Source organism: Eubalaena glacialis, chromosome 3, assembly GCF_028564815.1.
Source record: "Eubalaena glacialis isolate mEubGla1 chromosome 3, mEubGla1.1.hap2.+ XY, whole genome shotgun sequence".
NCBI lineage: Eukaryota > Metazoa > Chordata > Mammalia > Artiodactyla > Balaenidae > Eubalaena > Eubalaena glacialis.
This window is the reverse complement of record NC_083718.1, coordinates 5,518,085-5,540,066: the sequence shown is the minus strand read 5'-3', so window position 1 is coordinate 5,540,066 and position 21,982 is coordinate 5,518,085. Positions and strand designations below refer to the sequence as shown.

The 21,982-nt window shown below is 36.5% G+C and overlaps 1 protein-coding gene across 1 annotated transcript in view; it reads right to left on the bottom strand.

Annotated features, from left to right (window-relative positions):
- ZBTB41 (zinc finger and BTB domain containing 41) overlaps positions 1-21,982 on the bottom strand; it is a 38,213-nt gene that overhangs the window by 8,802 nt on the left and 7,429 nt on the right. The window contains exons 3-9 of the mRNA XM_061185281.1: positions 19,078-19,285; positions 18,283-18,352; positions 14,054-14,201; positions 11,528-11,657; positions 7,736-7,831; positions 6,209-6,315; positions 4,659-4,764 (exon numbers count right to left, since the gene is read on the bottom strand). Coding sequence (XP_061041264.1) covers positions 4,659-4,764; positions 6,209-6,315; positions 7,736-7,831; positions 11,528-11,657; positions 14,054-14,201; positions 18,283-18,352; positions 19,078-19,285 — 865 coding nt within the window. The remainder of the gene's footprint in view (positions 1-4,658; positions 4,765-6,208; positions 6,316-7,735; positions 7,832-11,527; positions 11,658-14,053; positions 14,202-18,282; positions 18,353-19,077; positions 19,286-21,982) is intronic.

Sequence of the window (21,982 nt, the reverse complement as noted above, 5' to 3'; positions counted from 1 at the left end):
TATCTCAACTTATGGTAATGATTACATGACTGCATGCATTTGTCAAAACCTGCAGAACTACACACTAAAAAGAGTGAATTTCTCTGTATATAAATTGTACCTTAGTTAAAATAGATGCAAAAATGAAACTGCAGCAGTCTCAAAATCTGCATTCATCAAAAGGGGACACGTTTCCTCGGTAGGTACGCTTTATAACAAATAAATATTATAAACTTAAAATAAAATAAATTTTACACCTAAGTAAAAAAGAATGAGATACCAGTCCTTTATTTTTATTGTAGATTAATAGACATAAAAAGCTATAAATTACTCAGAAGTTAACTTAGAAGCAAAGTGTAGTGCCTAAGAGTATGTATTTGTGAGTTAAACAATCCTAAACTCAAAATTTAGTTGTTAGGATTAATATATTTGTAAAATGATTAGCATTTAAGTGGTAGTTACTAGGAAAGCCATATCATCTCACCTTGGAGGCAATTAACTTCTAATGAGTACACAGAAGAACAAATCAAACATAGGCTACCATAATGTTCCAGAAGACAGTTGGCCTTAACATATCCACTGAGTGTTACTGGAACGTTTAGCATGTTGTTACTAATATTAAATAGCAATAGTATACCTAAGGTTTCAAATGCCATTCTCACTTTTCAATTCATCCAACTCTACATTTACAAAGTAGCTACAGAGACACCATGCAAGGCCCTGTCTTCTAGGAACTTACTTCTACTTGATGAAATGGACATTTAAAAAGATAATGTGGATTTAGTGAACTGGGAGTGTCATTGATAAACTTAGCAAAAGACTTGCAACCTGTATGCCTGGCTTGTCTTATTCCATTTATATCCGTGGTAAATATAGAGATGCAAACAGGGTTCCCATGGGCACATAGAGAAAGCAGCAGTGGTAACTCAACTAGGGGCAGTTTTGACCCCCCTGGGACATGTGGCAATGCCTGAAGACATTTTTGGTTCTCACAACTGGGGGTAGGTAGGTGCTACTGGCCACTGCCATCCAGTGGGTGGAGGCCAGGGATGCTGATAAACACCCCACAATGCACAGGACAGCCCCACAACAAAGAACTACCAGGCCCCAATGTCAGTAGTATTGTGGCTAAGAAATCTGGGTCTGTACTATGGACAGAGTGACATTTTAAACACAGATATGCTCAAAACACAAACTGTCTCACAGTGGATGTAGGAAAAAGATAAAATCTACAAGGACCTGCATGGGTCAGGCTCTATGTATATATCTCTCCATTCTCACACAGATGCTAAAGAGCAGAGATTTTCAGGGCAGGAGTGATACACAGTTCCAAATGGAGCAGAGATGCCTAGTATGAAAGGGATTTAAACATGTCTACTGGATTTGGCAATAAGAGACTCATACTGATAGCAACTGGAGAGGGACAGTAAGGTCAGAGGTCACATCCCAACAGCTTACAACAGTGAACAGAAAGTGAAGGAGAGGATACTGAAGGAGTCACCATTTAAAAACATTTAGAAGAAGAGACATTTGAAAATAACTGGTTGGGGGGTGGGTGCTAGTCCTCATCACTCTCCACATTCTCTCCTTGAATAATCTGCTTTTATGTGCTCACATGTAATTCTTTATACACAGCCTAGACTTCACTTCTGAGATGTAGACTACTATGCACCTATGGGATTTTATGTTTCAGTGTGCACTGAGCATCTCAAAGTCAATATACACCAAACTCATCATCTCCCTATGTTATATTCTCTAACTCAGTGGCTGATATCAATCAACCACTCACTTGGAAACAGGAACTCCTTGAAAAGAGGAATCACCTGTGTCTGCTCCCATTCCCTCAATAAAGGCCTAAATATTGGTCAAATAAGTACCTTCCACTGTTCATTATTAACGCTACTGCCTAGTTTAGGTCCTCACCATCTTTTCCCTAGATTATAACAGCCTTCTAACTGGTTGATTTACTTGCCTCCAGATTTATCCACCACTAATCCAGCTTCCGTACATCAATAAGAGTGATGTACCTAAAATACAAATCCAATTGTGTTATCCTCTTGTTTAAAATCTTCAATGGCTTTTTATCTCTTAGAAGTAAGTGTTGGTTCCACGAAATGATCGTAAGGCTCCATATTCTAGATCCACCCTTAGCAGCCCTTGCAGAGCATGGAGAATACAGATTCTGGTTCCACAAGTATCTAGGCCAGCAGATAGGTCACAGGCCCTGCTGGTGGGGAGAGGATCCCAAAGCTCTTTCATAGGGTCTACGAGATCAAAATTATTTTCAAAATCATACTTTAAACATGACTTGCTTTTCTCATGATGTTGACACTTACACTAAAGAGGAAAAGGAACAGTGGGTGAAAGTGGTGGTGCCTCAGCTCTAAACAAGGTAGTGATACCAAAATGTACTAATGGTCACTGTACATTTTCACCATGATGTACTCACAGAGAGAAAAACAACTGTGATAAAGCAGTAAAATTACTAATTTTATTAAAGTTCACCCTTTGCACTGTGGCCTTTCCGATAACCTCATGATGAGGTGGGAAGCATGAAGCTCTACTGCATGCTGGGTACCCTGTGTGCTCGAGGCGCCTGCGAGACCCGCTGTGAGCCCAGGGAGCCCTCCCCTCACGGAGCACCATTCCACTTGAGGAAACGGAAGTCAGAGTACAGCTGGACTTGAGTAGGTGGCAGACATTTTCTTGGAAATTCAATGAAGTAAGCCTGTCACTTCAAGGGAAAAAACTGACAGTATTTGTTATCAATGATAAAATTTGAGCTTTCAAGCTAATTAAGAATTTTGGAAAACTTGCATCTGCCCCTGTGATTTTGACAGCTTCCCAGTTCTCCTTCTGAGAGACTGGAAGCAATGTTAACAAGTGTGATTTGTTGTTCCTGTACTGTGAAATGTGGTAACATTGGGAAAATCTGCATAACTCAGTGAACCCGTATTTTCCAAATGACAAATGCATATTACAGTAGGTTAAAAATCCACTTCAGAGTACAAGGTAGACCAATAGACTGAATGGAAGAGTATGAAAGCTTCATGAATCTTGTTTCAGATTCCTCTTTGCAACTACCTTGAAGAAACTACCACTGGTTTAGTTTTGGTGTGGCAGCAAAGAGTAACAACCACAATTTTCTAAGAAGGCTTAATATTCCTCTACTCATCGTTTTACCAACTATGTATCTGAGTGAGCTAGATTTTCTTCATTTACTTCAAACAAAAGAACACATAAGAGCACATATGACAATCCAACTGTCTTGTATGAAGCCATTAAAGAGATTTACAAAAATGTGAAACAATGCCACTCTTGGGACTTCCCTGGTGGTCCAGCGGGTAAGAGTCTGCACTCCCAATGCAGGGAGCTGGGTTCGATCCCTGCTCAGGGAACTAGATCCGCATGCATGTCGCAACTAAGAAGTCCACATGCCACAACTAAGACCTGGCACAGCCAAAAAATAAATTAAATAAATAAATATTTTTAAAATGCCACTCTTTAGTATTTGTTTTTGCTTTGTAAAGTAGTTATTTTCCATAAAATGGCTATTCATGTTAGCATGATGGGTATATTATTACTTTAAATGAATTAATAAGTAAGTACTTAATTTTTAATCATTTTAATTTCTAATATGATTATATAATTTATTTAAACAATAATGCTATTTTTATATTATATAATTTCTATAAACAAAAGCCCCCGAGGTACTGAATAATTTTTAAGGAGTTGAGAAAAACAGTTATAGAATCTCTGGAGCAAGTGAGTTTGCAGTTCTATTTTCCACCCACTCATACAATATGCTGAAGTTTTTATTTTCTACTCCAGACAGCATCATGTATATCTTTATATCCCAACACTTAGCAGCATTCCTTGTATCTAGTGCATACAAGAGTTCAATGACTACAATGAATACATTGATTCAATGAATGTATCACTGAACAAAATCAATGAAAGAAACAATAAACCAATACATGAAAATGGAAAAAAGGAATACAAATCAACACTCCTTACTCTTCTTCAAATTGGCCTATCATTTACTACATTTACATATACTGTGTGTATTTTGTTGATCATGTCATTACACTAAGTTTCTTGACACCTTAGACCAAGTCTATTACTTACCATTTGCTCCAAGTACCTAGTCCAGGAACAGAACTTCTTTGAACATTTTAAACTCAACAACTAATCTCAGTTAAGCTCGGATATCTAAACTGTACTAAAAAGTTGATGTTCAAAGACAGTACATACCTCCTTCAAATAAAATACCATTTTAAATGTTCAGTGTGAATAAAAAGGTTTAAATTCTGACAACAAACATTTTCCAGTAATTGTTGTCATATTAATGACAATATATGTAGGCAGTATGTTTATTTATATTTAGCTCTCCAAGAGCCCCTGAAACCAAACATAAATGAAATCCCCAAAGAAAGCCAAGATTTTATGCTAGTCATTCACTTCAATGTCTACCTCCTCCTAGCCTTTGAATCAACCGAAAACAAGTATGAAAAATATGCTACATTCAATTCCTTTAGGTCTGCAGAAAAGCTATAGAAGCTAGAGAAAAATCGCTGATTAACCCAACCTCAATTACATAAAATGAACTATGAGACAACTTTCCTCCACCCCAGACTTATCAAGGTAATGATGATGAGAAACTCTGCCTTTTCACTTACTTTTGCCACACTTTCTCTCCAAGGTGTACACTTTTGTAATGGACAGTGAGATGATCCCTACGACCAAAGCATTTTCCACATTCTTCACACTGATGAGCCTTCTCACCTTAAAGACCCAAATATTTTCGTTATAAGGTGCATTTCAGTTTTTTTTTTTATCCCCAGAAACAAATTATCCAACAGTAAGATAACACGGTAGAAAACATATACCAGGAAGGTAAAGCCACCCTTTATCCGGGCTGTTTGCCTTATATTCTTACTCAAATATCTTCCTTCAATGACTCTGTACTTATTTTTATGGGTGTGAATCCTCCTTCCCACTTGGAGAAGGAATCAGTAGCCTTTTGCTGTACACTTCAAATCTTGACTTTCAGTGTAACAGAGTAAGATAAATGAAAGGACTTCAAAACTCAGGATGTTTTTTAGGAATATGTAAGTCTGGATATCAAACACCTCAAATGAACGTACACTTAATCAAGATGAGGTTGTCTTATGTTTATAAAAAGGACCTGAACATTTTCAGATCTTTGTACTTTACTTTTAAAAGATTTTTCATCTGTGGGGATTTCTTACATTTGCAATGAGCCAAAATACAAATATAAAGGAAAATTTTAGATGAGTCCAATTTGTCATCTCTATTCTTATATTCAGTTACAAAGGCTTGGCCTTTAAAAACCAGTCTCAACTTAATACCTGTGTGCAATTAAACCATGTGACCTCTAGGATTAGGAATTTAGAATTCTCCTCCTGAAAATGGAAATGCGCAATTCCAGTGAGAAAGTCATCAGACCTTTAGCATCTCTTAAAAGTGGCAATAACAACCGCAACCTGCCTCATTGGGGTCATTTAAGAAAATGTTATATCTGTTGCATACTTTATATTTTAATTATGTTTAAAATAATAATAATAATCACCTGTTCTACTGGGCTCATAGAGCTGGCTCTTTCCCATTATTGTGCTCATATAGGTGGCTCTTTTAGTACTTCCTGAACATCAATCTGAGAGGAAAATATGAAAGAAATCCCCAGAGTATAAAAATTATAAATACAGAATAAAGATCTGAAATTGATCAGGATTATTAAGGTACTCTTCCAAAGATAGGGCTTCAAAAACTCACTAGTACATCAACTTTAACACCCCAATTATAATAACTCTCTTCAAGCATCCAAGTTTTGCTAACTTCTTTCAAATCCAATCAAAATGAGAAATATTATCTTGGCTTCTTCCTTCAAAGAAGTGCCAACAGTAATTATTGCACATATCTACATAATATGCAAAATGCAAACCTTGAGAATTTGATTAAAACAAATTTTAAAATACAGTTTGTGGTCATAAAGGGTAACCAAATGATTAAAATTACAGTGACCAAAAAACATGTCACAAAATTATGTCTCTTTCAGATGCTTTTTAAAAAAGGTTTTTACAATCAGTATTACAAAGGGGTGACCAAATACACCAAATTATTTAAATTACAGCCAAAATAAACATGATGCGGTTTTCAGGTGTTTTTGAAAAGGATCTTGGAAACATCATTACAAAACGCGCCTCACCTGAATGTATTTTCTTGTGCTTTGTAAGGTGATCGTGACGAATGAACGTTTTCCCACATTCATCGCACTCATATCTTTTATCGTCGTGATGTACTCGTAAGTGAAGTCTATAAAGAAAAAAAATTGAAGCCCATTGACACTAGTGACACAGAAGGAAAAAAAAATTGAAGCCCATTGACACTAGTGACACAGAAGGAAAAAACTTGGTTAACTCTAAATAACGAGAGCTGGCTGCTTACTCAACCATGCTCACCCATTATTTGCTCTATTTCTGACTTTCAGGGTCCTTCCCACTTTCACCACCTGACTCCAGGGCTCCCACTCACCAGTTTCAAAGCAGCACTTCAACATCTGCACAGGCTCCCACGACCTCTGGATGATACGCCTTCCTGACTTTAAGATCCTAAATCTGCTTCTGGGAACCTACCAAATGTCTAGGGGCGTCAGCCGATGTTGCAGAGGGAGCAAAAGGAGGACTGAATCAGATGGAATTAGAATCGGACACAGGGGGTAAGTGCACAAGTGACTTAAACATATGATGATAGCAAATTACTAAGGATTAATCCTATTCTGGACAACTGACACCACTTATACACTGACAGTTGAGAACTTAGTAAATTTGATAAGTAATCAACTTTCTGACAATCACATTTTACTACTTTTCTTCACACTAACCAAATAAAGTGTGGCTCATTTCATAGTCACCCAAAAACAGATTATAAAAGGTTATTATAATAGGTTATTAAAATTCATTTAATTTGAATTACTTTTATCCCCACAATCCTCCATCTATATATCAATACATCCTAGTGAAATGAACAGCCTTCCCATTCAAGTTGTCCAAACAGGTGTTGATTCCCCTATGACTAAAACCAGTAAATGAACTGGACTACATCTAAAGGGGAAACATTCTGTTTAAACTTAAAAAGAGGTATGTAAGAAATGATAGTGTAAAAACTAGATTCTTAAGAATATTAATAAAATTTAAAATTGTATACATATCTCACAGTAAGTAATCTATTATTTATTCATTAAAAAACTACTTTTCATAAATTGCAAATGTAGTCAGCACTCAGCTATACAAATATTATGTAAGTTACAACTAATACTCAGAAGACATTCTAAAACTGAGAATCCTGGAGTTTTCAATTTTGTCATTATTTTCATACCAAAATATTCTTTGATAATTAGGACTGAAAAAATACACCAACTTTAGAACACCAGAGTTTTCATGAATTTTGATTCAAAGAAAAATAATGAAATATTTAAATGACAACGACTTAGACAGTAAAGCATTCAGCAAACTTAGTGATGAGGAAATATTTTAAAATATTTTATACTACAAAATGAATATTAAAAGGTAGGGGCAAAAGTCTACACAAAGTTTTCTGCACAACTTTGCTTATCACAAGTGCTAAGACATGTTTTAATTCATCAAACAACTAACACAATGATAAGAGAAGAGAGTTAAAACGGAGATATAATTTTATCATACTTAATATTGGGGAAAAAAATGGCTTGACCTACCTGTATGAGCTTCCATGACGAAAACTTTGCCCACAAATACTACAAAGATGAGGCTTTTCTCCACTATGGATTCTCAAATGTTCTTTCAAAGTAGTTCTGCATTAAAAAAATATATATATTTACCTACCGATTTTTTAATGCCAACGTATGTATTAAACACAGATTTCTAGAAAGCTTACTAGAACAGTGTTCAAGCTAACAGATAACGATGTCAATTATTCCCTTTTTCCTACAATATTTTTGCTCTTTATTGGATTAGTCGCACCAGCATAATAAACATGTTTATTATGTCTCTCTCCTTAAAAAAAGCAAATAATTTAACTTTGGCCTCCTTTGCCATTGGTTTGCTCGAAGATTTAATATATAGCTTATGTAAACTTCCAAGAAATACAAATGAAAAATGCTCAATTGTCACTACTGATTAGGTAAAACTGACGTTAATTTTAGTGGACAGTGTTTAATAATATATAAGAAATCCAGTTTATCAGTACTATTCCTTTCCAATATGTGCTCAAAACTTGTTAAAACAACGTTTTAAGGCAAAGAAAACTTTACAGGTACTTGTAATTTCCAGATGCCAATGTTAAAAAGGGAAACCATATAAAGGATACAACTCTTGCTAGTCCTAAATCCTCCCGCCCTACTGACCCTGGATGGGCCACTGTGTAACCACTGCTGCATTTCCTACAGTTCTAACATTCGGAGATTTCCCATGTACATAAACTGCTGAGTAAGGATGGACAAAGTTATTTTGGGGGGGAAGAAAGGAAAACACATGGAAAGGTTGTTTTTTTTGGTTTGTTTGCTTTTTGTTTTTACAGGAAGACCTTTAAGGGAAAAAAATTTATAATGCATAAGATAAACTATAATTTACCAATCTGTAAATACAAGTTTTCATATAAATGTAGCTCACTGATTTTGCTGCCATCATACCCATTTGTTTTTTCTAGGAAAGTGGCATTTCTAATCTTTTTAAAATAATGAACTTCTATACACTGAAGGATATAAATATACACATATTGTTTAAAAACAGTACTAAACGCTTAAATGCAGGATAAGACAGAGGACATTCCCGTCCCTTACAACACTCCACAAGGTCCTCCTTGGTCCTATCCCCCACCACGTCCCTCTCTCAGAAATAACCATTTATGTAAGTATTCCCTTTCTTTGCTTTACTACCTATATAGTACAAATCACTAAACTATATATCGTATGTTTTTGAAAAACTGAATAGCAAGCACAAACCTAACAATATGGCCACTACTGGATAAAGGGCCCACAAGGTAATAGCAGCAGGGTCTCCGTGTCGGCCTGGCCGCTCAGCTTCCCTGAGCGTTGGCACCAGCCCTTTCCAGCCTGTCAGCAGTAAAGTCACGACCAAATACTGCAAAGCACAGGGTTCATCCCAACCAGAGCATCTGGCTGGCTGGAGGGGACCTGGTACTGGAAGCTGGCAGAGACACGGTCAAAGTGAGTAGGCTGCTGTGTATATTTGGCTCCTAGGCGTACCATGACCTACGTCTAGTTCTCATGGACAGGTCACAAAAGAACATTTCTGTGAAATGAAATGAGTATCCTCAGTTAAATCAAGCAGCCAGGCATAAAGACCACAGCAGGAGCCTCTTTAGCATACAGGTACTATACAGCCAGCAGAATACAGATGAAAATTTGGGTCAGCGAGGGGGACATGGGGAGTTGCCGTTCATGGGTATGAGGTTTCAGTTACACAAGATGAGTAAGTTCTAGAGACCCGATGTACAGCACTGTGCCTGTGGTTATCAACACCACATTGTACACTCAAACATGTGCTAAGAGGGTAGATCTCGTGTTAAATGTTCTTACCACAGTAAAACAATAAAGCCTTGGGGTCAGACCTACTCCAGCATTCTGTCCACTAGTTAACAGAGGAAACATGTTAGCAGGGATCTTAGCACTGACTACCCTCAACATGTCATGGGTCACGGCCACTACGAGTGTGGACTCAGTACCCATCTCAGAATCACATGTGACATCCTGGGATCTTCATTCACTATCCTGCACATGTGACATCCTGGGATCTTCATTCACCATCCTCCCGTGAACTCCCTTTGCCTCTTTACCGTATTAAAATTCCTATTTCCTGTTGCCCTGGTCTTCCTCTTCATCAGTTTACTTTCTCATTCTGGTGAAGCACACCTTCTAGCGGCTTCATGAGAAAGATTGCAGTGAAAGCTAATTTTTTGACATCATGAAGAGTATCTTTATTATCCTCAGACTTGTTGACAGTTTGACTATGAACAGAATTCTAGGTTGGAATTTATTTTTTTTTCCAAATTTTGAAGGTACAATTGGACCACCTTACTTCCAGTGTTGCTGCTCAGAGAGAAGTCCGAGTAACTCATTCTTAATTCCGTGTATGTGACTTTCTCCCTAGAAAAAGCAGAAGCACAGACAGGCTTCTCTTTGTCCCCAGTGTTCTGAAACATCATAGTGCTGCACCTTGGAGTAGGTTTATTTTCATCTAATGTCCTAAGCATTTAATGGGTCATTTCTGTCTGGCAACTCATGTCTTTCAGTTCTGGGAAATCATCTTGAACTATTTCAGTGATGATTTTACTCCCTTCCATTTTCTCTGTTCTTTCCTTCTGGACCTCTTGCCTGGTTTCCAAATGTTCTAATCTTTACTTTTCAATTCTGCATTTTTTTGCTCTACTTTTTTGGAGATCCCTTAACTTTGTCCTGCAATCTCTCTGTTAAGGTCTTTACTTTGTGGATCATGCTTTGAATTTCTGGGAGTTCTGATTTGTCACGTCAGTGACTCTTTTGTATAACATCCTGTTCTTGTTTAATGGATTCTATATCTTCAACTGAGGATATTAGTAATTGTTTACTTCTTTTTTTGCAAGTTTTCTTCTTCCTGCATGATATGTTTCCTTCAAGTTTTTGTTTCGTTTTGTGTTGGAATAAATCTCCCATGTTAAAGGTTCTCCTTCTGTGTCTTGTAATTCTTCACTGTCTGCTCGTGATTAAGTGTGAAAGGCTAAACACAGATGGGAGGATCAAGGAGCATGGGTAGGCCTTGATGACTCTGTGCTTCACTGTAGGTGATCTGGGTGTATTATTTACCAGGGAATATATTTGTCCTTTGGTTGCTCATGTTTTCAGGGAATTGTTTTCTAATCTACTGTCTGAAGGGTAAAATCTAGAAGCCAAGATGTCCAGCAGCAACGGCCTGTGTGGGTGACGGAAGAGAAGCCAATGATCTAACTTAACTTCTAGAGCAGTTCTGACTCCAGTGCTCCTTATTCCTTCACCCTAGTTCCAGAGGTATCTGAGACTGCCAGTTCCCATACCTTTTGTGGATTCTGGGATGTAAACTAGGTTCTCAATTTCTCCATTGCCACTTTGGGATTTGTCTTCCTCAGATCTGCTAAGTCAGTTACCACTGATACATCTGCTTTCTAGCTTCCAAACCTGTGTTGCTCTTGTCACTTTTCTGTCTCGCTGTCTTTGTAGCTTATGTCTTTAAAATAAATAAATGAATGAATAAACAACCTTTAACGTATATTTAGTGGGGTTTCAGAAAGACACAAAATGGTATCTTTGTTAAATTCACCATCTAAATCTGCAAATCCTGACTTCATATCACCTTCTATAACATATTATACAATTTCTTTTATCCTTAAATTTCAAATTAAAGCATAATTCAAGTACCTTGTGTCTTGTGTTACCCTAATCCTTATAAAATACATTCATTAATTACTTCTACATAACAGTACCAGGATGTTTCTGGGTATTTAGATAATTCCTCACCTTTCTCGTACTGATTTCCCACAGATAAAGCAAGTCCATTTTCTCTTTCCACCATGGGTACACTCTATATGGCGTTTCAAATTTCCAGTGTCGTTAAACTGGCGACCGCATATATCACATGGAAAAGGACCTAAAAAGGAAAAAATAGTGTGCATCTAAACTTTAAGAATAGATACTAAGTTAAATTTAATACGTATGTTATAAATTCATACCTACCACTAACGCATATATAACACAATTATTTTTTACACAATTATTATTATTTACACAATCAATTATTTATTTATAGTTTTCTCTCCCCTTCTAGAGTGTTTATTTTATTCCCAGCAGACAGGTTACAATCATCTCTATATTCCTAAAGCTGAGTATGGCACCAGGCATCTAATATAATAAAAGGTGAATAAACTAATGAGTTTATTATAAACTGAAACAGCCAATTCCTAGTTTGAAATCAGACTGGGTCAAACTGAAAAATGTTACATACCAAATTTCTGGGGAAAGGAGGTAATAAGAAACTTTCAAAGAATAAACAGAATACTTAAGAGAGCACATGGTTTGGAAAGGTACTGCTGCTCCTTAGAACCAAAAGATCTTAATGACACTGCCTCAACTGAAGAGACTGTGGCACATTTGTTTAGTCCTACAAAATTAAATACAAATTTCTTACAGTAATATTGACCTTAGCTGGATTCAAAATTTCACCATGATTTTACCAAATAACTGGAGAGAAGACAGAGTTCTACTGAAGGGCAAACTGAAAGGATGACAAAGGATGTGTGAAAAAGGAGTATAACTCGGCTTGCTTCCCCCCCCCCCACCCCCCGATATCTGTGGATCCAACCAACTCCAGATAGAAAATATTTGAAAAAAATTCCAGAAAGTTCCAAAAAGCAAAACTTGAATTTTCCAGGCACTGGCAACCATTTACATAGCATTTATATTGTATTTACAACTATTTAAATAGTATTTACATTGTATTAGGTATTATAAGTAATCTAAAGATGATTTAAAGTATACAGGAGAATGTGCACAGGTTATATGCAAATACTACACCATTTTATACAAGGGACTGGGGCATCCTTGGATTTGGGTATCTGGAGAGGTCCTGGAACCAACCCCCATGGATACTGAGGGGCAACTGTATTCCTCATTGTGCAATAGAGCCTTGAAAATATCTGAAGATGGCTGTTCTGTCTTCCTTTCCCGAACAAAATATTTCAAGGTCCTTCAAAAGTTTTTCAGATGACATGATTTTAAAGCCCTATGTTGCCATAATTACCCACCTCTAGAATATATGTCAATATCCATCTTGAATGTGGTATCCATAAATGAATGCAATATTCCAGATTAATTTAAAATCAGCAAGATGATTACTTTCCTAATTCTGAACATTTTTATTAATGTAGTTTAAAACTACAGTTGTTTTTGTCAGTCATATGACATTACTGGTTCAGACTGTGCCTCTGCTATTAATAAGCCCATCTGAAAAGTGAGGCATTTGGATTCTGTACCATTTTACAGCTCTGCAACTCCCAATGATTAAAAAAAGTCAGATCATTCCCATGTGTACAACTTTGTATTTATTCTTAATTAATTTTAACTTTTTTTTTTTTTTTACAGCAGAGAGTTGTTTTTTTTTTAATTTATTTTTGGCTGCCTTGGGTCTTCGTTGCTGTGCGTGGGCTTTCTTTTTAGTTGCGGTGAGCGGGGGTTACTCTTCATTGCCGTGCGCGGGCCTCTCATTGCGGTGGCCTCTCTCGTCTTGGAGCACCGGCTCCAGGTGCGTGGGCTCTAGAGCACAGGCTCAGTAGTTGTGGCGCACGGGCCCAGCTGCTCTGCAGCATGTGGGATCTTCCTGAACCAGGGCTCGAACCCGTGTCCCCTGCATTGGCAGGCGGATTCCTAACCACTGTGCCACCGGGGAAGCCCCCAAGAGTTTTTTTTTTTACTTTCTTGTTTTCTGCTGTATCAACTACCCCTGCCAGCTTTATGTCATGTAGCGTATTCATAAAGCATGAAATATATTATTTTTATCCAAGTTGTCAATAAAAACATTGAATAGGATAGGGAAAAGGCTGCTTGAAAGATAATAATTCATTATTGGGAGTAACTGTCATAAATGTACCTAACTGTACTACCATCTGGAACACAAGTCTCCACCTTGGCCATAAGCATGAGGGAGAGAATTCATCAAATACAATACTGAATTTCAAATATACTAAGTTTACTACACTCTCTGAAACGTGAGTTTTTTCCAAGACAAAAACGCCTACCCCAGGCACTCACAAACCTATCCAACAATCAACTGTAAATAAATGCAGTTATGACCACGAACACCTCTGCCACCAGAAAACAAAACAAAACAAACCCCATATTTACTCATCTCCAAGAACAGCAGCAAATCCAGTGCCCCTCCCCACGTACACGACCCCCTTCTCCTCAGTGACTCAACAGCAGCAGCCTCCTCCAGCATGACGCGACCACTAACAGTTGCTATGCTGCTCCTAGAAAAATTAATCTGCTTACCCAGATGGAACTTTTCTTGATGCTTTAACCGTGCAAATCGTGACTTAAAATGTTCTTCACAATAGGTACACTTAAAAGGTTTATCTTGAGAATGGAGAATCATATGTTCCTCCAAGTGTGGTCTTCGAGTAAAAGATTTCTTACAAATCTAAAAGAAAATGCACATAAAATGTAAGGGAACCTGAATTTAAAATAAAAGTACAAAGCTCATGATGAGAAATAAACACATATATTCAAGTAGCTAAAGAGAAATTTCTCCTAAAAGAAAAAACTTACCAGAAGTATAATCAACTATTGTGCAGAAAAAATACCCTGGAGGAATTACAGTAAGAATTTATTTTAAATTAGTACTAAAGTTAGCTAAATTTCAACACCTTACATTTCTTTTTTTTTTTTTTAAACTTTGGTTTTTATTTTATTTATTTATTTATTTATTTTTTATGGCTGTGTTGGGTCTTCGTTTCTGTGCGAGGGCTTTCTCTAGTTGCGGCGAGTGGGGGCCACTCTTCATCATGGTGCGTGGGCCTCTCATTATCGCGGCCTCTCTTGTTGCGGAGCACAGGCTCCAGAAGCGCAGGCTCAGTAATTGTGGCTCACGGGCCTAGTTGCTCCGCGGCATGTGGGATCTTCCCAGACCAGGGCTCGAACCCGTGTCCCCTGCATTGGCAGGCAGATTCTCAACCACTGCGCCACCAGGGAAGCCCACCTTACATTTCTAATAGGCTAATTCCTAAGATCATGCAGTAATCCTACTATCTTAATCCTGGTCAACATTTCTAAATCCATTAAATTTATATTTTAAATCAATTATATGTTATGAATAAAGGTTTTTATCATGCTTGCCATATATGTGATTAGGAATAGGAGTAAGAAACTTCAGAAAAATTACTTTAAAAAGTTTATCTCTTGAGGTGGTCAGAAAGAATAGACACAACATTTTAAAGAAATTTGGCAGACATCAGATTTAGAAGAGGGGAGGAGGAACTGCTGTAACAATATAGCATGTCCTATACACCAAGCATAACAACCACCACAATACAGCATGTACTATACACCAGGTATAACAACACAGCATCTACTATACACCAGGTATGTAACAACATAGCATGTACTATACACCAGGTATAACAACACAGCATCTACTATACACCATGTAACAACATAGCATGTACTATACACCAGGTATAACAACACAGCATCTACTATACGCCAGGTATGTAACCAACATAGCATGTACTATACACCAGGTATAACAACACAGCATCTACTATACGCCAGGTATGTAACAACATAGCATGTACTATACACCAGGTATAACAACACAGCATGTACTATACGCCAGGTATAACACAGCGTGTACTATACACCAGGTATAACATAGCATGTACTATACACCAGGTATAACAACACAGCATCTACTATACACCAGGTATGTAACAACATAGCATGTACTATACACCAGGTATAACAACACAGCATGTACTATACGCCAGGTATAACACAGCGTGTCCTATACACCAGGTATAACATAGCATGTACTATACACCAGGTATAACAACACAGCATCTACTATACACCAGGTATGTAACAACATAGCATGTACTATACACCAGGTATAACAACACAGCATGTACTATACGCCAGGTATAACACAGCGTGTACTATACACCAGGTATAACATAGCATGTACTATACACCAGGTATAACATAGCGTGTACTATACACCACGTGTAACAACACAGCACGTACTATACTCCAGGTACAACAACAGCACAGCATGTACTATATACCAGGCACAATGCTAAGTAATTCATGGATTATTTTACTTAATTCTCACAATAAACCTAAAAGTAGATATAATTGTTATCATTTTGCCGCTGAGGATGATGAAACTTAGTAAGGAGAAGAAACCATCTTATAAAGATCCAAATAATTAATAATTAACTTCAATTTCTAGAAGCTGAAATCAGAGAAATGGTGAGAATCTTGTCCTGTATTGGGTTGGCCAAAATCTTGTCCTGTATTGGGTTGGCCATCCGTAAGATGGCTCTAGTAGCACTTAGTTGTCTTTAACTTCATTCGAAATAATTTTGTTAGATTGTATTGTGACAGCTGTCATATCAGTGTGCAGTTTTAAGAAAAAGTATCAAAATTGGTGAATTTTTGTGTGGCCATTTTAATATTGAAGATGGAAGAAAAAAGCAACATTTTCGGCATATTACGCTTTATTATTTCAAGAAAGGTAAAAACGCAACTGAAACGCAAAGATTTGTGCAGTGTATGGAGAAGGTGTTGTGACTGATCAAACGTGCCAAAAGTGGTTTGTGAAGTTTCGTGCTGGAGATTTCTCGCCGGACGATGCTCCACGTTGGGGTAGACCAGTTGAAGTTGATAGCGATCAAATCGAGACACTCACTAGAACAATCAATGTTATACCATGTGGGAGATAGCCGACATACTCAAAATATCCAAATCAAAGGCTGAAAATCATTTGCACCAGCTTGGTTATGCTAATTGCTTTGATGTTTGGGTTCCACATAAGTTAAGCCAAAAAAACCCTCTAGACTGTATTTCCACGTGAGATTCTCTGCTTAAACGTAATGAAAATGTTCCCTTTTTAAAACAAATTGTGATGGGCAATGAGAAGTGGATACTGTACAATAATGTGGAACAGAAGAGATCGTGGGGCAAGTGAAATGAACCACCACCAACCACACCAAAGGCCGTCTTCATCCAAAGAAGGTGATGTTGTGTATATGGTAGGTTTAGAAGGGAGTCCTCTATTATGAGCTCCTTCTGGAAAACCAAACGATTAATTCCAACAAGTAGCGCTCCCAATTAGACCAACTAAAAGCAGCACTTGACGAAAAGCGTCCAGAATTAGTCGACAGAAAACACATAATCTTCCATCAGGATACCACAAGCCCGCATGTTTCTTTCGTGACCAGGCAAAAAACTGTTAGAGCTTGGCTGGGAAGTTCTGATTCATCCGCCATATTCACCAGACATTGTACCTTCGGATTTCCATTTATTTCAGTCTTTACAAAACTCTTCTAATTGAAAAAACTTCAATTCCCTGGAAGACTGTAAAAGGCACCTGGAACAGTCCTTTGCTCAAAAAGATAAAAAGTTTTGGGAAGATGGAATTATGAAGTTGCCTGAAAAATGGCAGAAGGTAGTGGAACAAAACAATGGATACGTTGTTCAATAAAGTTCTTGGTGAAAATGAAAAATGCGTCTTTTATTTTTACTTAAAAACTGAAGGAACTTTTTGGCCAACCCAATATATAAGTTGAAGCCTAGGAGTAAACAAAATGATAGCTGATTACTCCTTTAAACAATATTTACCTAAATAATGAAAAAGTACTTTAGGGGGTGTGGTAGAATAAAAATACATACAAATTCTTTGCTACTCCTATCATTGTAAAATGGAGATTAATTCCACTATCCTTAAATCTTCCCTGGCTGTAGTGGCTTGTGTGACCAACAGAACGTGTTAGAAGTGGTGCTCTGAGACTTCCGAGGTGAGGCCATAAGAAGCCTGAGAGCATTTACCTCGGCTTCTTCCTGGAACACACACTCACTCTTGGAGCCCAGCTGCCATGCCAGAAGGAAGTTCAAGTAGCCCCAGGAAAAGCCAGCTGTCCTTGCTGAGCTTCTAGCTGTCGACCAACACCAGGTTTCCAGCCATGTGAATGAGGCACTTTGGAAGCAGCCCCAAACCAGACCAGATCAGACAGACCATCCATCAGCTGAAAACAACTGAGTGACTTCAGCTGACACCATGTAGAACAGAAGAATTGCCTAGCAAAATCCTGCCCCCATTTATATTACTGACCCAAAAAATGATGAGATACAATGAAATGGTAATTCAAAGCCACTAAGTTTTGAGGTGGTTTGATATATAGCAACAGACAACCAGAAATGGAGGGAAAATTCTAACATTTTACATTCTGTGCAACAGTAACATCACAGTTTCAGACAACTATAAAAACATGGTATAGTGATTACGATAAAAATAAAAACTAGGATTTCTATTTTTCAGGTCCATCATTCAAAAACTAACTCATACCAGGCTTAATTTACAAAAATATTAGGATAACGTTGTATAAAAGAGAGATTCTAAAAGTGATATAAGCTAAGTTTATATTACTTTAAAATTTAATTACTTTTCCAAAAGGTCACACTACATTTAATTTGGTTTTCTCCTACAAATTAAAATCTCTTACATCACATTTCCAACTTTCACTCTTAGTCTTCTTAATGGAAATAAATTCTTGTGCATTTTCAGGATGAAATCTATAAGAAAAAAATTAAAAGGCTGTCAGGAAAAGATTATATAAGTCAATATTCTATCTGATATGTTGACAGTGATTACAAGAATCAGGCACTGATTCCTTTCTTAAAGAGACAGGCACATTTGAGTACTTTAAGAATACAGGTATCGCTATTATTTTAATATATGAATATGTGTGCCTAAAGTTATGCAGAAATAGTCAAAGTAAAGCATAATCATACTTTACACATATTCAGGAACCTATCTATTCACAGATAATCTTCAATGCAATTCACTTGACTTGTTTTAGTCCATATTTCAGTAAATTTAATTTCTCAAAATTAAATATGCAATACTATACTAAATATTCTTTCTCCCACAAATTTTCATACACTAAAGACAAAGTTGAGCATGCGGAATAAGTTTCCTACAGTTCTAAAACCATATAGGTTGAAAACATACTTGCCAAAACCCAAGACAGAAAACCCAGGATAACAAAAATTCTGTATCTTAAACTTCTATAGCATAGACTATAGTTTTTGTTTCAGTATCAAAAAACTTCATCTCAATAGCAGTAGTAAAAAATATGAACTAATATTTGCTGTTCTTTTCTTAATAAATTTGTAGTCTAGAAAATGTTAAGCAATGAAAGAACTGGAGACAAGCACCCCATAGATGTTTTTAGCTCACTACATATTTAAATTAGAAGGCACACTAAAGTATATTACGGAAGCAAGATAATACTTGCCTCTTAACATGCTTGGCTAAAGTCTTCTTGCTTGCATGAAGTTTATTACAATAAGGGCACTTGTGCTCCTTCTTATGAAATTCTGTTTCATTACTGTGCTTCTTTCTGTGAACAGTTAGGTTAGACTTTGTCGAATAGCGCTGGTGACAAATATCACACTCAAAGGGCTTCTCACCTGTGTGAACACGTGTGTGGCTCTCATATTTTCCTATAAAAAGACAGAAATTAAAATTAAATTCAGTACATTTACTACATAGTGATTGAAATTTGACAGTGGAATAAAATCTCCTGATTAACAGTATATTTAGAAGCCATGAATTGAAAGGAATTTTCAGATTTGGCAGACCTTTTAAAAATATCATAAAAGGCAATATAATATGTTATGTATCTTATATATTTTCATCTCTCTTCACAAAGAAGGTAATCTGGAAAGGGTACTACAAATCTAGTATACTCAGCAAAATTTATACTTCACTACAGTCCATTCCTACAAGACCTCTCCAACTTATAAGACATTAAGACACAAGTAAATCACCTGTACTTGACTGCATGCTTAATACTAAGCTACTAAGGCCAACATATATGGGCAGTATCAAGGGAAGTAAAAAAAGGAAAAAATGAACAGGTAAAATGCACAGACATATTAATGTGAGATTTGTATTATATTCTGAATGCATATCTGAGTTCCAAACAAATGTTACAGGTATTTCCAATAGAAAGAATCAAGAAATTTTAACCGTCCTACACTGTTGGGAATGTAAATTGGTGCAGCCACTAAGGAAAACAGTATGGAGGTTCCTTAAAAAAAGTAAAAATAGAGTTACCATATGATCCAGCAATCTCACTCCTGGGCATATATCCAGAAAAGACAAAAACTAATTCAAAAAGTTTCATACACACCAATGTTCACAGCAGCACTATTTACAATAGCCAAGACCTGGAAGCAATCTAAATGTCCACTGACAGATGAATGGATAAAGAAGATGTGGTATATATATATATAATATATATATATACACAATGAAATATTACCCACCCATAAAAATAATGAAATATTGCCATTTGCAGCAACATGGATGGACCTAGAGATTATCATACCAAGTGAAGTAAGCCAGACAAAGACAAATATTATTCTCATTTATATGTGGAATCTAAAAAAATACAAATGAACTTATTTACAAACAGAAACAGACTCACAGACATAAATCTATCATGGAAAAGAATCTAAAAAAAAAAAAAAAAATATATATATATATATATATATATAACTGAATAACTTTGCTGTACACTTGAAACTAATACAATATTATATATCAACTATAGTTCAATAAAAAAATATAAAATAAAAAAAAAAGAAATTTTAACACAGCCTGTCCAAAGAGAAAAGTGACAATAAAAAATGAAATACAAGGATACATTTTGGCTTCTTACTTATATTCCTACTTATACTAAAATTCTTTTACATCATTATTTAGAATATAAATTTCCACATTATAGAGGCAGAACAGCATCACAGGTAGGGGCACAGACCCTGGATCCAGCCACCTGGATATGAATCCCAATTCTTTAAATTGTAGGCTATGTGACCTTGGACAAGTAACCTTTCTAAGCCTCAAATCTTTCTCATTTGAAAAAATAATAATGGAATAATAGATCTACCTCAGAGGACTGTTGTAATAATAAATAAATTAATACACACAAAACACTTATAACTGGGTCAACCCATTATAAGCTATCAATTAATGTTGGCCATTATTATTAACCTGTAATCAAGTTGTGAATGTGCACATCTAGCAGCTTAAAATAGAAATCTCAATTAAGGATACTTCCGAGTGAAAGGCAATTAAAATAAGAAAAAATACTATCAATATGAAGAGTAATTTTCAATGAAAAGCTTAGCTTTGCTTTGTCCTGAAAAAAAAAAATGTATAAGTTTTTCCTCAGGCTAAAGCTAATGTGAAAGTACAGCATTTCATCCATACACTTTTAAAAAATATATAAATCATAAATATATCATGGAGATTAGATAAAACCCAAAATATTCAAAGGCCACTGAGGAAAAAAGATAATCATAATTATTCATCTACTTAGTAAATACATTCATTAATTTATTACATCTACATATGATTATATTTAATAAACACAGTATATTATCTAAAAATTAATTGCACTGCACTTACATAAGAATATTGAGGAAAGGGAACCAAGGTATTTTCTTTAAGGTGGGGGGAAGGATGACAATCACAAGCAAAGTGAAACAAAAGTATGATAAAAATCCAGTAGTATTTAGGTACTGACCATACAATGACGATCTATGCATCTTTTACATGCATGTAGTCAGGAAACTCAGCCAATGTTTGGGCACCTACTAAAGTAGCTGTGTGATCTTAATCAAGCCAGTAATTTAACCTCTGTCTACCTGCGTTATTAACACTTCATGGGGCTGTGAGAAGTAAACAAATTAATATATACACGACACTTAAAACATCCTAGCACATAGTAAGCATTAGTAAATATTAGTCGTCATCATCATCATCATCATTATTATTATTATTAGGATTACTGGCCACAGGACGGGCACATAGATATATCTCAAGTAAATATGCATACACCTGGTTTATGACTATGTTATAACAGATCAAACTGGAGTTTCAGCTCTCTGAAAATACTGTAAGAACTTGACTTTGTCCCCTGGCCATTGCTAAAAATGCCTAGTATCTCCTCAGTTCTCCCTCTGCCACTGCGGGGGCATGACCGCATTGATACATGTACACACACACCGGAGCACCACCAGTTCCCCTGCTGTGGTCAAGGGACTGGAGCTAATATGGGGCTTGCCTGGGGGAGAGGCGTGCTTGTGTGTCCCAAGGCGAAATCTTTCCACAGACATCACAAATAACAAGTA